The sequence below is a fragment of the Dermacentor variabilis genome, chromosome 6 (genome assembly GCF_050947875.1).
Source record: "Dermacentor variabilis isolate Ectoservices chromosome 6, ASM5094787v1, whole genome shotgun sequence".
NCBI lineage: Eukaryota > Metazoa > Arthropoda > Arachnida > Ixodida > Ixodidae > Dermacentor > Dermacentor variabilis.
The window spans coordinates 188,044,714-188,060,306 of record NC_134573.1 but is presented as its reverse complement, the minus strand read 5'-3'; the positions used below and the strand labels follow the sequence as shown (position 1 = coordinate 188,060,306).

General features: G+C 45.3%; 1 protein-coding gene across 4 annotated transcripts in view; it reads right to left on the bottom strand.

Moving 5' to 3' along the window:
• Positions 1 to 10,599, bottom strand: part of woc (zinc finger protein without children) — a 132,174-nt gene extending 121,575 nt beyond the window's left edge. The window contains exons 1-4 of one of the 4 annotated variants that reach the window (XM_075697114.1): positions 10,463 to 10,599; positions 5,491 to 6,122; positions 3,004 to 3,067; positions 2,228 to 2,319 (exon numbers count right to left, since the gene is read on the bottom strand). In XM_075697114.1, coding sequence (XP_075553229.1) covers positions 2,228 to 2,319; positions 3,004 to 3,067; positions 5,491 to 6,122; positions 10,463 to 10,568 — 894 coding nt within the window. In that variant the 5' untranslated portion in view covers positions 10,569 to 10,599. The other 3 variants (XM_075697115.1, XM_075697118.1, XM_075697117.1) reach the window with 3 other exon arrangements.
• Positions 10,600 to 15,593: the final 4,994 nt, after the last annotated feature.

Genomic DNA, 15,593 nt, shown 5'->3' with positions numbered 1-15,593 from the left:
CAGATTCCATATGAAAGGTCCAAATACCTTTATCACAATTCAAATCTCCCACCACACAACTGGGGAGAGGTGGCGTTGCATACACAAACACGGCCCTTTGTGCCTTCGGTGAGTAAAACAGCACCCGACAGAAGGCATATGGTTTTTCGAACAAAACACAAATGTGAGGCCATGAAGAATCTGAGCCAAGGCAGAGCAGTGGATTCGCCACTGCAGCTGCTTTTGGTCAAGTGACATGGACCATTTGGCTATCCTGCGACAACACATGGAAGTGGAATTCTCTACTACTTGCAGCTTGTGCGAGTTTTGTGAACCAGCAATACCAGTTCTCTAAGTGATAATGAAACTACTGAAACTTGAAAGCACGGGCGACGCAGAGTCAAGCAAAAATGAAACCTTTTGACCGCCCGCATTGTTGCCAAGGGTAAGCACGTCAACGAGTTATTTTTCCTGAAAAATGAAATTGAACTGGACAAGTAGCATTTTCTTTCGTCTTATAATGCAATACAATCATATTTTTATGATCAGTGGTTGAGCACTAGTGACAGAATTTAAATGAGCGCCTTCGTCATCAGGCAAGTACTTGAATGTCTCGGGGGGAGTCTCTAATCGTGCCCTGCATTTACCTCAATTTCTCTATTACTAAGGCTTTGTTCATAATAATAATGACGCCTTAGAGTTTCTTGAGCACTAATCTGTCACTTTAGCTTGACTTAATATTTACCTTCTTAAGTTCTTCAGTATTTTAGAAACAATACTATATGTATGTACAGAATTGTAAATTCCTCATTTTTTTCTCCTGGTACAAGACAGATACATGCACCATCCCACACAATGCTACACATACACAGTGTCTTGCCAGTGCTGCACTTTTAAGCAAATGTTTCAAGCCTTGACATGACCCAGTCGAGATGGCTAAATGGCCCGACTTTTGTTTTTCTTTTCCACTGAATAACAAACAATTAGCCAAATTTCCTTTTTGTAATGCCAGACAAGTCAGTTGTGCATTTTTCTCTTTTGCATTCTGTTGCATTGATATAAACATAAAAGCCATTTTGTTTCTGTCTAGGTGCTAGTTATGCTGTATGCTCTAACCATTCACAATAACTCTAGCTGCACAAGCAGCAAGATCTGGGAGAACTGGAATGTGTTCCTGATTTGTCAGCGCAACAACCAGACTCGGAATAAATCGGTGCTAATCATCCCTGAGCTGTATGGTGCTGTCGTACAAGGTCTTGGTCTTATTTTTTATTTTTTTTCTCCACTTTGGTGACCTAACATAATATACAATGTTTGCATAAAAGCTTCAGTTGATAGCGCCTGTGATCGTCTCTCCTTTTTTGTTCATGTCTAGTTGTGCTGACAGATCATGAACCCTATCTGTATTGGTAGCCATGTTAGCCAGCTAACTACTGTGCCTTTCTTTATGTAAATATCGATATAGCAAAACTAAACAAAGATGTGTGCAACTTTGTCGATCGTACAGACTGACAGGGTCGGTTGTATCCAGCCAACTTCCCCATCACGACTTTGTCCACTTGAGAGTTGGCAACCTTAAATGAAACCTATAGGAAACTTTTTGGATAGCTGCTGTTGGTAGAACAGGTCATTAACTGTGGAACAGCGCTGTCTGTTTTGCACCTGAAGTAAGCAAGTGAGCCAGCATGTCTTTCCAAAGAGGAGTTAAATATTAAATTAAATTATGGGGTTTTACGTGCCAAAACCACTTTCTGATTATTAGGCACGCCGTAGTGGAGGACTCCGGAAATTTTGACCACCTGGGGTTCTTTAACATGCACCTAAATCTAAATACACGGGTGTTTTCACATTTCGCCCCCATCGAAATGCGGCCGCCGTGGCCGGGATTCGATACCGCGACCTCATGCTCACCAGCCTAACACCATAGCCACTGAGCAACCACGGCGGGTCCAGAGAGGAGTTAAAAGCAGGGAGCAACAAGGTACGAAATAGGCACCCTGCGCCTACATTTTGCCGCCTAGGTGCCACTGTAATGACAAGAAAGTTGCTGGAAAGAAACTGACATGACAAGCAACTCGTGAATGTGCACATTCAAACTGACTGGAAGCACAAGGCACTAAATTGTCTGCAAAATGGAAATTTATAAAAGCTCAACTTAAACGTCAGTCAGCAAAGTCACTGGTATGCTTTGAACATCCCAAAGAGATTGCAATGCCAAAGAAAAGCACAAAGTAAACAAGGTACATACAGCAGAACAAACAGCACATGTGTTGCCAGGCTTTTTTGAAGAGCCACTTTCTTTCGCAGGGCTTGCTGGCTTTTGATCTGCTTCAGAAAAATCTGTAAAGGAGAACTACAGTTCAGGCAACTACACCGAGCCAGAGGCACCACAAAGCCAGGCTATGCTACCACAGTACAACGTGGTCATCTAATGTAAAGCAATCTCTCAACAAGTAACTTATACATATGCATGCTAGACGAAAGGAAAAATGACACTGACAGCTTGGTACCTACACAGATGAACTAGATATCATTTGCAATTGAGCAGAGATGATGAATAGCAAGGTTTCTGTTCCTGAATTTTGTACCCAAACTACAGCACTGATGCGTCAGTATGACACCACATATTTTTTTAGCATGTTTAGGCTGTTTTTTCTCACAAAGTGGTCCCAAAGCTTATTATAGAGAGTTTATTGCTTTTTTTAGAATGTAGTGCAATCCTTGTTTATAAAGAATGCAACCTAATCCAAAGCACACACTGTTCAAATCTCACATCTCAAAGAGCTAGCATGGGATCCTCAAGCTTGCCTTTCATATTCACTTTTTCTGGTTTACCAAGACTGCCATTCCAAGTATACCTGAAGTGTGATTTAACAATCCAGCCTAACTCAAAAATGCATCTTTATTGCCCCTACAAAGACATTTGATGCTGTTAACCGTGCCCTAAAATAAGAATGTCAGTGAACAGGCACTATTGTCCAGTAAGCTGTTACCACTGTACCAGGTGAAATAAAATACTCTCACCTTTAGAGTCTTGCGGTAACCTCTCATCCATTGCCTCGGATGTACTGTCACTTGCATTTGATTCCTGCAAATGCATGGGAAGCCAGAGCATAAGAACGTTCGATATTCAAGATGGCTTGCAAGATAGCAGCAACACAGTAAAGTGCAGCAGAATTTCGTTGAACTAAATTTGCTTAAATGGAACTACTACATAAACAAAACAGTGACTTTGCTTGGCCACTCATGGCCACATGATTACATGAATACAAATAATTATACAATTAAACGTGAGTAAAGTTACCCCAGGCTTCATTGCAGCATACAAAACAGCAGCAGTCCAACAGTTGTGTGAAAAGGCCACACTAAAGAACTAAGATCTATATCACCAGACCCATTTGATAATTCTAAAGCTAGCTTTCCTGCAAGACAGTTTGCCAAGCTAATAGTGTCACAGTCATTTTTGCAATCAGCATGTACAAGCACAGTTTGCTTGTCTTATGACATGGAAAACATAGATGTGGCTCTCGAGATGAATGCATGCACAAGATACAAGGCCCAGCACATGCAGCTCGCACCTTGTCTTCATTTGAACCCTGACTGGTGTCGCCATTAGTTAGGAAAATATGTAATGCAGAGAAGCAGGGAATAATAAAAATGGTATAATGCCCCATTGTGATGCCAGCCACTTCTCTGCAGCATTTGTATTGCCCAGCTTATTAATACATGTCATCTGTTGCTTATCAAGAAAGGAAGAATAGATTAGCAACTCCACAATGAAAATATGCTTGCTATAGCAATGAGCATCCTCCACGTGAATAATTACATCAAAGTGACGAGAGATAACAAAGATTAAGTGCCTTGTGATTATTAACATGACAGTTGCAATCTGCTGTGCCCCACAGTATTTAACTAACAGGAAATGGAGCTGACAGTCTGCAGTGTTCCTGGAAGCACGGCAGCTGTGCAGAATTCCTGGGCAACTTCTTGCTTATACAGAATAGTATCTTTTTCTGCATCCCAGTAATATTAAGAGCACTTGATGGATCCGAAGAAAAAGTGTACAAAAGACTTTCCGTGCATATTGCCTAAACAAAACTTCAGATTACCGGAACAATTGTAGCTTTCAAAACAAACGTGACTGGCCAGTCATGCAAACGAAATGCCTGTTGTGGTTTTATGGCCATAAGACCACCAAATGTTCACAAGGCAACTTATTGGAGTCTTGCGTTCCTCAGCCATATATTCATAAAACATAGCTATAGCAGACGTAATAGTTCTGCCGAAACCCGCAAGGTGGAGAGAAGTAATTAATAAGGGGAAATGAGACATCCACCCAAACGTAGCTAAGTGCTACAAAAGGAAAACCATATGCATTCCTCGAAAGAAAATCGTGGCAGTTGAAGAAAAATTCGTCCTAGTCTGGGACTCAAACCCGGAACCACCGCCTTTATGGGGCAGCCGCTCTTTCCTTTCGCTTTTCTTTCAAGGAACCTGTATGGGCTTCAAAGCTTTGTAGCACTTGACTACCTTAGGGTGAATGTCTCATTTCCCTTTATTAATTACTTTTATCCACCTTGTGGGTTTCCACAGAACTATTACGTCAAACTCGTGCCTTTGCCTCAAGTTGTTGACAAATTTGACTTCGCCCTGCCATTTGCTAGCCGCCTGGTTAGCTCAGATGGTAGAGCAAGTGCCCCAGAAAGGCGGTGGTCTGGGGTTCAAGTCCCAGACCAGGACAAATTTTTCTTCAACTGCAAGGCTTTTCTTTCGAGGAACTTGTATGGGTTTCCTTTGTAGCACTTAGCTACGTTTGAGTGGATGTCTCATTTCCCCCTTATTAATGGCTATAGCAGACCTGCCAACCTTAAAATGCAAGAAATAATACCGCTGTAGCCAAAATATACTAAATTCTGTGAAAAATATTAAAGTCATTTTATTAGTGATGACGGACACTGTTTATACATATTAGAAAAATTACCTGTCTTTTTTGCTGGGGACACTTTTCTATATGCCCATCAGAGAATGATTTGCATGAGAAAACTAGAAATGTTCATGATGTTCATTCGTGAAATATTCATGAAATTGCAGTCAAAATATTGCCTGCCATTTTATTGGTGGCGCTCCTGTCGATAGGTCAGAAGAATTGAGCTGGTCCAAAAAGTGAGGCTCTGAAAAATCGCTTGACGCCTATATACTTGCACTCTGTTGAGATTGGTTCAGCCCTAAACAAAACACATATGAAAAATCTAAGATTATTGATGTCAATACGACAATCGTAAACAAGTGCTAGAAATATGGCATTTTACATTTAAACGTAGGCAGGTATGCTTAAGGTGTAAGACTGCCAAAAGGCAGCAGGCCAATGGTCTAGAAAAGCCTTGTCTGCATAGCCTAAACTGATTTTTCGCAACCACATCTGAAGAAGCCAGCACTGAAAGGTCACACTCACTTGCAAGCAGATATCGAATATACGTTCCACACCAATAACATAGGTTATAGAACACATACCCCATCACCTTTTGGTTCCGTTCTGGTAGCACCCTTGAAGTCCCCTTTTGCCTGCCCTGACAGTCTTTCAGCTATGGCATGCATAATGGAGAGCTTGGAGACCTTTTTAGACTTCTTTTTCAAAGTTCTGCGTGGAGTAGAGGATGGAGTTGAGTCTTCTGAATTAGTCTCCTTGCTCTTCACGGAGTCTGACCCTTTCCCATCAGGCAGCTGGAAGTCTTCGCTAGGCTCAGAGGGCTCAGTTCTTTCAGTATCCTCATCAGGTGTTGAATCCTGCTGGCTGTCTCCACACTCTAGCCCTTCACTGTTACCTTTAGAGCTGTCCTCTGCAACACTAACAACATCCCCTTCAGACGATGGCTTGTCTGTAAGCCTCCCTTCATCCATGGCACTGGCGTCACTCGTACCATTCACAGACTTTGCAGCATCAACTTCTTCACCCATTGCACTTGTGTCAGGACAGCCATTGGTTATGCTACTGTTTTTCAATATCACGTCTGACGAGCCTGCATTGTCAGCTTTAGATTCTGCACTGTCATCTGGTTGCTTGCTCATTCCATCCTTGATGCATTCGTCGACAATTTCACCGTTGGAAGTTAAGGCTTCACATGTTTCTACATCCATGTTGTCATCTAAAAAGCAAGAGAAACAGAATAGAAAAAAGACAACAAATGAAAAACACTAAGAAACGATTTGCAATAAAGGCGCGATCAAAGCTTTTTGACTGTCATAGGGCTTCAGTGGGGTTTTTTTTTTTTTTTTTTAGCAGATGCATGGCCCGGGAAGGATCATAAAGATGCGAAATTATGACGTGCTATTCAAAAAGCTGCACTTACACAATAATTACAATCTCCTTCTCAATCGTCGATCAGCAACTCATGGCTCGCGCAGGCCACACATTATGAGAAATATGTGGGCTGAACAAATGTGAACATCAGATGCCTGCGTGCACATATTTTTAAAAAATGAAGACTTGGTTTTCGTGAAACGCACTTTATTTTGTCGAACTGTCAGCCCCTCAAGACCATTGCTTGATGTGTTATCACGCCGTGACGTTCACGTTAGGAGTTGTCTTTGAAACAACAATCGACAGATTAGTGATTCCCAAATCGTCACTCACACGTGCTTTAGCGGACACTGGGTTCACAAAAACACGTGCGCGTGGTGTGACACTCAGGTTCGTAGCAAGAGTCAACATCGTGCATGTCGACTTTACTGCGAATGCACGCGAACAGCGCAGATAGGGGGGAATAAAACGTTTACGAAACTCTACATCGCGCATTTCCGTCGTTTGCAAAGAGAAAAATGCCTGCAGGGTTTGCGCTAGCTCGTGAGAATTTTATAGCTTGTCGTATATCCGTGCCTCGTTTCTGGTGCTGTGAAGTCGTGCATATCAGCTTGTTCACAACCACGTACCACGTTTTGATTAGGTGCGAGTACAACGGTCTACCGGCCTGCATGCGGAAAGATCACAACTATCATATGCAATTTATTGTGCTTTCGTTTTACTTTGCCCTTCTTATAGAAATGATAACTGTATGCACTACTAGGGCAAGGAAGAAAGAAAAAAGAAAACAGCGTTCAGAGCTCGCAGCTTACAAAAATGTAGTCGCGAGAGTGCGTCGCTGTCACCGATCACTGCCTCGCGAATTGAATTGTGATCCCGCGCGGAACTCACCGATGCAGCACAGAAGCGATTTTGTCACTGCACACACTTCATTTGTTTCGAGATATCTTTCGGCCGAACACAAACGCGCGAAGTTAGGCCTTTTCACCACACACAGACTTTGTAATCCCGGCACCGGTAAGTTCACATTTTTGTATGCTTCCAGTAGGCTCAGACTCAAAACAAGCGAGTACGGTCCGTTCGTGCAAACAGTCCACAAGTACCACAACTTCGCACACCCCACTCGTGTTTGAACTTTGCCAACCAAATACCCTGTCACTCGCGCACCAACGTGCACGCACAAACAAAGTGCTCGCCAACCGCGTCTTGAAGTTATCAAAACGTTTACTACACGCCATATCCGGTATAGCGGCAGTAGGTGGAGCTAGTTCCGTCGCACTTTGATGACGTAGAAGGCTAACGTGTATGACGTCATCACTGACTGAAAGCCAAAATGAACTTGTCAACCACGGACAACAAATTAATTTAGAAGGTATTACTACAGAAATTAAACTATCACAGGACACATATAATACGGAAACTATATTATCACCACACACCTTTCGTGTTTCCATGCTGCCTACCGGCCTTGACTGCGGGTGCTCAGAGCTTGAGAAATAATAATAATAATGTTTGGATGTGAGATAAACACTAAACCGCTAAAGATGCACTGAGATCTCTTCCATCTGGAGTATTCCTCATAACCGCAGCCACTGCTCCTCCGCGAGGCTGCAAACTTTCCATGTTACCTAAATAAGGCCGTAACCACAAAAATAAAATTATAAGCGCGTAATTTCGTACGTTTTCACTCGTCTATTATAGTGGCGTGTTTAAAGCCTCATTCTTTATTGAAATGAAATAAAACGCTTGCTTTGCTCACTTCAGTTGGCAGTGAAGTTTCATGAGTAAAACTGGCTCAGCAGCGAAATGAACTGTACCGCGGACTTTTGAAGAGTGAAATGCTCAGACTCCACACGCTTTCTTCATGTCTGTTGCACACTTCATCGCTTCTGTCGATGAAAACACCCTTCATGAACAGCAGACGCACTGGAAGTGTAGTGTACTAGATTAGGGTAGTGGGCCATGGGAAGGCCATGGGTGAAGCAGTTTTCCCCATAGAGTTTCATATTAAACTCTATGGTTTTCCCAGAATCGTACAGGCGACGCTGCTGCGCCTTTCACATGGGCACATGTGGGACCTACATGCATGCATACATGTCTCATCGCCCGGCTGGAAAAGCGCGTTTCAATACGCTCTACCGCGTTTTCTAATATACAAAAGCGCGATAAAGTGGGGAAAGAAACGGAGTTGCTTCGTTTTGTTTTCTTGCGAGGACACAAGTTCCAAAAGTTTCATTGGTACATGCGAGTCCAAGCACGCGCCGGTGGCACGAGTGGCTTATCTGAACCTGCACCGAAAAGAAAACATTCAGCGTACACACAGGTTTAGTTCTACAGAGTGTGCTTTATTTACAAATTTAAAAAAAAAAAGGGGGGGGGGGGGGGGGCTCCAATCCATGCTGTAAAGGTGGTTGGACAGCGAAGCTGTAAACGACAACAGGAACTATTACTCGTTGTAACGTAGACTGAAATTATTCACGTGGCGACATTCACATGCACTTTACCTAGTCATTATGTTTCGACGGCCTGCGACTTGGCGGCTTACGCCGCTACTTCGTGCACCTACAAATAGTGAGCTAGAGAGAAGAGAAATTCGCCGCGCCTCGTATGCACGCTAGCTGCTGTCCCATTATACATGCGTGTCGCAGCACAAATCATTTGCTAGGCGGGTTGTTCTTGCACGTACGAAAGTGTAGTCAGGCCACTCCCTGCTTCGTACACAACAGTCAAGCTGCCTTCGCCGCGGCAGCTAACGCAACGGTAATCTTTACTGGGAAACGTATGCAGAGTGAGCTACGTGCTTCGCATTGCATGTAGGTGTAGGAGTGTCTTATCAATTATGCACGTGGTTCGGATGCTTGTTTTAAGCTTGTTCTTTATTGAAACGTATGCTGTTCTGTGTGTTGTATGCGTGATTCCAGAGCTGGAATGTATGCATTGTTCGCTTCAACTTTGGTAAGTGCTTGTATAGCCTCTGCCTTACGAAGGTATGAGCCATCTAGGTGATGATAGTTTTCGGTTGACGTTACGTCACGAATAAATTCCGGGATCCTAGCCATAGACCTCAGACTGCAGCTGCCCAGGCGGCGCTGCGGGAAAACCCGTCACCGGAGCCCCCATCGCAGCCTTGGCGCTAGCGAAGGTGCATAGGCCACAATGGACCCTTCTCATTCGTTTGTGTTGAGGCACGGTTTCTTAAAAATCAAGGACCTGAAAAGCTTCTTCCGCCCGTCCACGCTTCGGAAAGGAAGCTCAGCAGGACGAAGTGCGTGTACAATATAAAATAAAGTCTCAAGTGTTATTTCGACGTGCTGCAAGTCGCAAGTACAGAGAGCATCAGTATATCGGCATAAAAATCTAAGCATTTCAAATTGGTTCACATTGAATATGTCCTGAACAAAAAACTTAAGTATCTCCTATATTAATTTATGTATTTTATCGTAATGTTTTAACTCGCAATTATTTAGAGAGAGTAAATCCTTTCATAGCCTTTTCCAGGGCCGGCAGCAAACAGCGTGCGATCATAACGAAAGTAAGCTTCCTACTGCAGTGCCTACGCGCTGCATCTTTCTTTCTCGCAGGAGCTACAGCATCGCTGTACCTTAATTTGTACCTTAACTTTTCGCAGACGCTTCGAGCAACAAGCGCGCACAAATAAATGTAAATAAACGCGACATTTTTTTTTCTTTCCACACGTGCGTTACTTCGCAATTACTCATCCAGTAGCAACTACTCCTACAGCAACTTTATTGCTCACATTTGAAAAACGCAGTCGAGCAGGCTCAGCACATCGCGAAGCGTGCTTGTTGTATCGTTGCAGGACATACAATATACCTAAAGTTGAAATGAGCTCGCGATACAACGATGCTCTAGAACAGGATTTTGAATTCATAAACGAACCAAAATGTTTGGTTAAGCTGACCTGCCAAATCTCTCCGTTCCACTTGTTGAGTCAAGCGGAGGCGGACTTCTGTTAAAAGGTGGAGATATCGATGGCACATAAGCAGGGTGGTTCGCAACGTTGTTTTTTCTGTATAACCAACGAATTGGCGGCTGCAGATTCTTGAGTTTTCGCTTGGTAACCACGGTCCTACCTCAGGGCTACTCAACACAATTACAGAACAAAATTGTCGCACTTTCTCATGCGAGACGCTGTGTTGTAGGGAATGCAAGTAATCCGATTACCCAACAGGTTGAACAGCCCGTATCCAGCACTCTCTCCTTCCCACTTCATACGATCGCGATGGAAATCGATAAAACTGAACGTTGTTGTTCCGTCCTTCACGTCCATGGCAATTTACAACACAACAGTAGCGTCGATTGCGGGGTTTCTTCGTAGCGCGACGAGCTATCGCTGTTGCCGTCGTTTCCGCCATCAGATTGAAGAGTGAGCCAGCAAGCGCTTTATGGCAGTTCAGCGGCGCGTCCGACTAGCGTAAAAATTCATAGATCTCTGTCTAGGTGTTAAAGGGACACTAAAGGTTACCAGAAACTCAAGTTAAAGTGGTAGAGCAATGTTCTAGAACGTCTAAGGCGTCAATATAATCGCGAACAGAGCTTTAGTAACCGAGAAATTGAGGTAAATGCATGACACGATTTGAGACCCCCCAGCGACATTCCGGTACTAGCCCGATGACGAAAGGTCTCCTCATAATTTGTGTTTCTAATACTCAACTACTCGTATTAAAAATATCATTTCATTCGATTATAAGACGGAATAAAATGCTACTAGTCTACTTCTATTCAATTCTAAGAAAAAATAACATTTTGACGTAACCTTCAGTAATATGGGTGTTCGAAAGGTTTCGTTTTCGCTCGACTCTGCACGCTCGACTCTGCGCCGCGCACGCTTTGGAGTTTCAGTAGTTTAGTTATCGCGTCGTGCTGTGAGGGTTCTGCTGGCTCGCGAAACTTTCATTTGGAACAAGCAGCGAGAATGCCACGTCCATGTGATGTCGTGGGAAGCCCTCGTTGCTTTCCCGCTCCGTAGAGCCGGTGTCGAGGCCGCCGTCGTAGTACGCAACGACGCCGGCAGTGCGAGCCCTCAGCAGCAGGTCGCGCTCGTCGGTGCTCAAATCGCTGAAGTTGAGCCCACCATCGCGAGCCAATCTGTCGGTGTCAGGGTCCATTGCGACGAGCGTCGAAGTTAGCGTCATAGAATGAAGTACCAGCTTATGGGCGTCTTGCGCTGGAGTTTGAGGTATAGTAGCGGCGCCTGGTGGCGGTGCGGGAAACGACATCTGGGTCGTGCCAGCTTGGGTCGTATTGAGCCCTGGCTGTGGCGAAGCACGTTTCTAGGCCGAGTTTTGCGTCGATTCGCACATTTTTATGCCCTGTTGCGAGTGCGAAAAGGCTCGTCGCTTCTCATAGACCACGCCGACCACGCTGCGAGCTCGCCGCAGCCTATAGTTTAACGAAAACGGACTCTCCGTGTGCCGTGGGACGTAATGTGGGACGTAATTCGTTTCTCCTTCCGCTAGCCACCATACTCCCGCTTTCGCTCGGCTGTCGGCTCTGTCTTGGCTCTGTTTCTGGCCGCGCGTTCGCGTTTTGCGCAGAAAAGCCGTAGCGCCGTCTGCGGACGCCGTTCTACTCACCGATGGCGCAACGTCACTATGAGACCATGATGTCAGTTCTCCTCGATCGGAGGGCGGGCGATTTGAACTGCGCTAGAGGTACGCGGACGCTTCAGAACGCATTTTCTCTTAAAATAAGTCTCTCCTTGGCACGAAACAAGCGTTTCGAGGTTTTTGTGATGGTATTTCAACAGTCCACGTTGACTTAATAGTAACCTTTAGTGTCCCTTTAAATGCGCAAAAGTACCAAAATCTAGTTAAATCGTTGTTTCGCTGTCGCTAGCTGCAAGGGAGTCGGACTTCGCACTACTCAATTACTGCTTCTTCGCAACGGCAGGTGGCGCTACGCGTCTTGCAAAACTAGAGTTACTGTATGTGCTACCGCAGGTAGCACATATACAGTAACTCTATGCAAAACTAGTGTTCCTGTATATGCTATACAGCATATACAGGAACACTATGCAAAACTCCAGAGTCTGACGTCCATAGACAACTTCACTGTAAAACAGGGCGAAAAGAGTCATGCAGCACCTGTTTCTTCCATTGTGTGCGAGAGTGGTTGTGATAACGTACGACAAATATACGTCGGGCAGACAACGTCGGCTACTTCCGCGGAACATGAAGACAGTCTTTTCGATCATGACAGCGTGAGACTGACTATTAAGAGAGGCGTGAACATGAGCACCATCATAGTTGGGAATTTCTGCGTCCGGTGAAAGCGAGGTGAAAACGTGGTATCCGCACTGCATTTACATCAATGACGTGAACGTAGTCTCGAAATAAGTACTTTTCTTCGAACTGTAGCTCACACACAGCTCCAGGGGCACGGTGAATGTTCCGATTCCAAACACAGCGCCTTTCGTCGTCCTCTGGGACACCAAACAACTTCGCCGCGTTCTGCACACTTCTGCAACCGGGAGCGAAGCTGTAGTTCTTCCGACGAGGCTTCGTCATGTCACCTCATCGGTCAAAGAAAAAACTGCACACTAAATAACAAATGTTTGCACAAAACACAGAACATAAAAAATTGGCAGTGGCTTAGCTCGGCTATGCCAGGATATACGTAGCGAAAGCTAAGGCATAGCATGGTTAGCCTTGGTTAATCTTGATTGCAAGTCCAGGTTAGCTAGCTATGTTGCGGCGTTTAGCCATTCGTTCGGCGCGCTGTTCGTCTGTTTCCTGGGCGATTCGTTTCCTCTTCATCTCGTTCCGATGTCGATTCCAGGCCTCCTCCTGCTTATCATAATTCTTGCCGTCCATACTGCCGCCTCAATTGTGGTTGCGGCGCACGCAAGCTCTTCTTTTCAGTCCTCCGACATGTTATCAGGAATGCGACGCAGCTGGCGAAGCGAGCGGAGGCGAGCGCAACGACGAGGAACGTGGTGTGACGTCATACCAAACGGCACAGGAGGAAAGGTACTGCGCAGCGGCGGACCTGTGGCTCGGTGCTACTAGTGGCACATGCGCAGTAGTGAATGCAGGGAGCGAGAGAGAGCGACAGAAATATCCGTGGCGAGGCGCGCGTTGTGACGTCATGTGCCTCCTCGGAGCACCGCCACGGCGAAATCGCAAGTTCGCGGCCAGTAAAGCTTTAATACGTGGACGCGTGGAGGCGACAGGCCAACGCGCGAGCGTGGCGGTGGCACGGCGGGCCCCAGGATGGATGGATGGAAGGTAGAAGCGTCCCCTTTGAAACGGGGTGATGGCAGTTGCCACCATGCTCAGCTTTTTTCAGCCCAGGTGAAAGGCTCCTCAACGCCGCCTCGCGGCCACAAAGGCTTTCCGGATTTTCTGCTTCACGCGTGCGCATTGCCGAAGCCTCCCCATCGGCCTACTACGCCTAATCTAGTACACTATACTGGAAATATTAAGCATATAGTTTCCTACAAAAATTACTAGAGGGAACTCTGGCGCTGCAGTCGTCGTCCTACCACGGGAATGATGGGAAGTACATGGATTTGTCTGATCTTCGTGCTTGTGGATTCAGACGTTCTTGTGGCTTTGTATATTATGCTATATAAATCTTATTGTCATATATTTCAGCGCAATCTATATTCGTCGAAGTGCAGAAGACGCCGGGAACGCGTACAATTGCTATTAATTGCAACGATTGAGCTTGTCCAGGTGGCCAAATCGAAATGCGCCAAGCGTCTCAAGGCACTGGCATGCCCGCGATAAATTCATAAGGGCGTTTCATTCGCTCGTCGATGCATGCGTCCGTGGCTTAATGGTTTCAATATCAGGCTTCTGTGCTAGAGTCCCTGTGTTCGAATCGTGCCGTCGGGCAATTTTAATGATGTTTATTTAATTATTTATTACGCAATAAACTGTTGAAAATGACGAGTTTACAAAGTCACCAAGCCGTTTGAAGCCAAAAGAACGAAGTTCAGGCAAATCCATGTACTTCCCATAATTCCCATTCTGGGACAACTGCTCCCATTGCAGCTCCCGTAGACACTAGCGCCAGAGTTGCCTCTAGTAATTTTTGTAGGAAACTCTATGGGTATTAAGTACGACACCATTTTGGAAAGGTCACATAACGATGATTTTGTTTGCTTCTGTGATTGGCTGGCAGAATAACACAATCCCGCACAGTTTGTGTGCCTTGGTTGCCAACTGCTGTTTCTTTAAGTTGTATCATACTATAGGATACAACTTTGGGTTGTATCCTACTTTATACGTTAAGTTGCGTGGCTAGTAAACTTTGAGCCATACGCTTCTAGCCATTGTGAAGACAATTACTTAAAAAAGTGTTGAAATTTTGAGGGAATGGCCAAGGAGGATCTAGGAGGACCTCAACGAACTGGAGGGGAGGGGGGGAGGCTGCGCTCGCCAATGAAATAGAGTGAATGAGGGGGGCGACATGGTCAATTTTGCAAGCGCGGAACTTGCTGGCATGCTTTGGAAAAGGTCAGGGGAGCGTTGATAGGGCATATGAAACCCTTTGCAGCGTAATCAACACTACAAGTGGAGTGCGTGGAAACCGATTCTTTGTACATTTCCTACACATGTTTTCGGCCCAACACACCGCAACCCCCGGGGAAGGGGGGAGGACTGCGGCGGAGGCGATGGAGAACACGGAGGGGTCGACGACGAAGCAGTAGCAATACAAGATGACAGAGACAAACTGGTCACGTACTACGACCTACTGACCCACTATACGAAACAAAGAGAAGCATACCCACAACTCCACAAAAAACTCGACAGGTCTCAAGAAACAGATTGGAAGAGGTTGCAAACCAGAACGTTCCGAAACGCAGCACATTTAAACAGAGTAAATTCAAGACAATACCCAGACGCGAGCTGTAAGCTCTGCAAGCACGAACACGCAGACGTGACACACATCTTATGGAAATGCACAGAGATCAGATCAATAAATGTAGAGGACAACATAGAACCGGACCTTCTCGAGGAGCGATGGCTAAGTGCTCTGACTAGCTCGGAACTACATGACCAACTATGGGCAATGCAGCGGGCCCGGGCACCGGTGGAAAGGTTATGCCTCACCGCACATAATACCCAGGTGGAATGAGCCCGTGTTGGCAACCTCGCAGGTCCTTTTCTCATTAAAGTTTTTTCCATCCATCCGTTGAAGCGCGCACGTTCGCCGGTTCAAATCTGGTGCCACACTGATAGCATGCTGCGACCTGCAGCCCGCAAAGGAGGCACACAATTTGAAATGAACATAAAGAGAGAGTAAAAAAATAAAATAAATTTTGTTAAAAAAACATTGCTGTGCA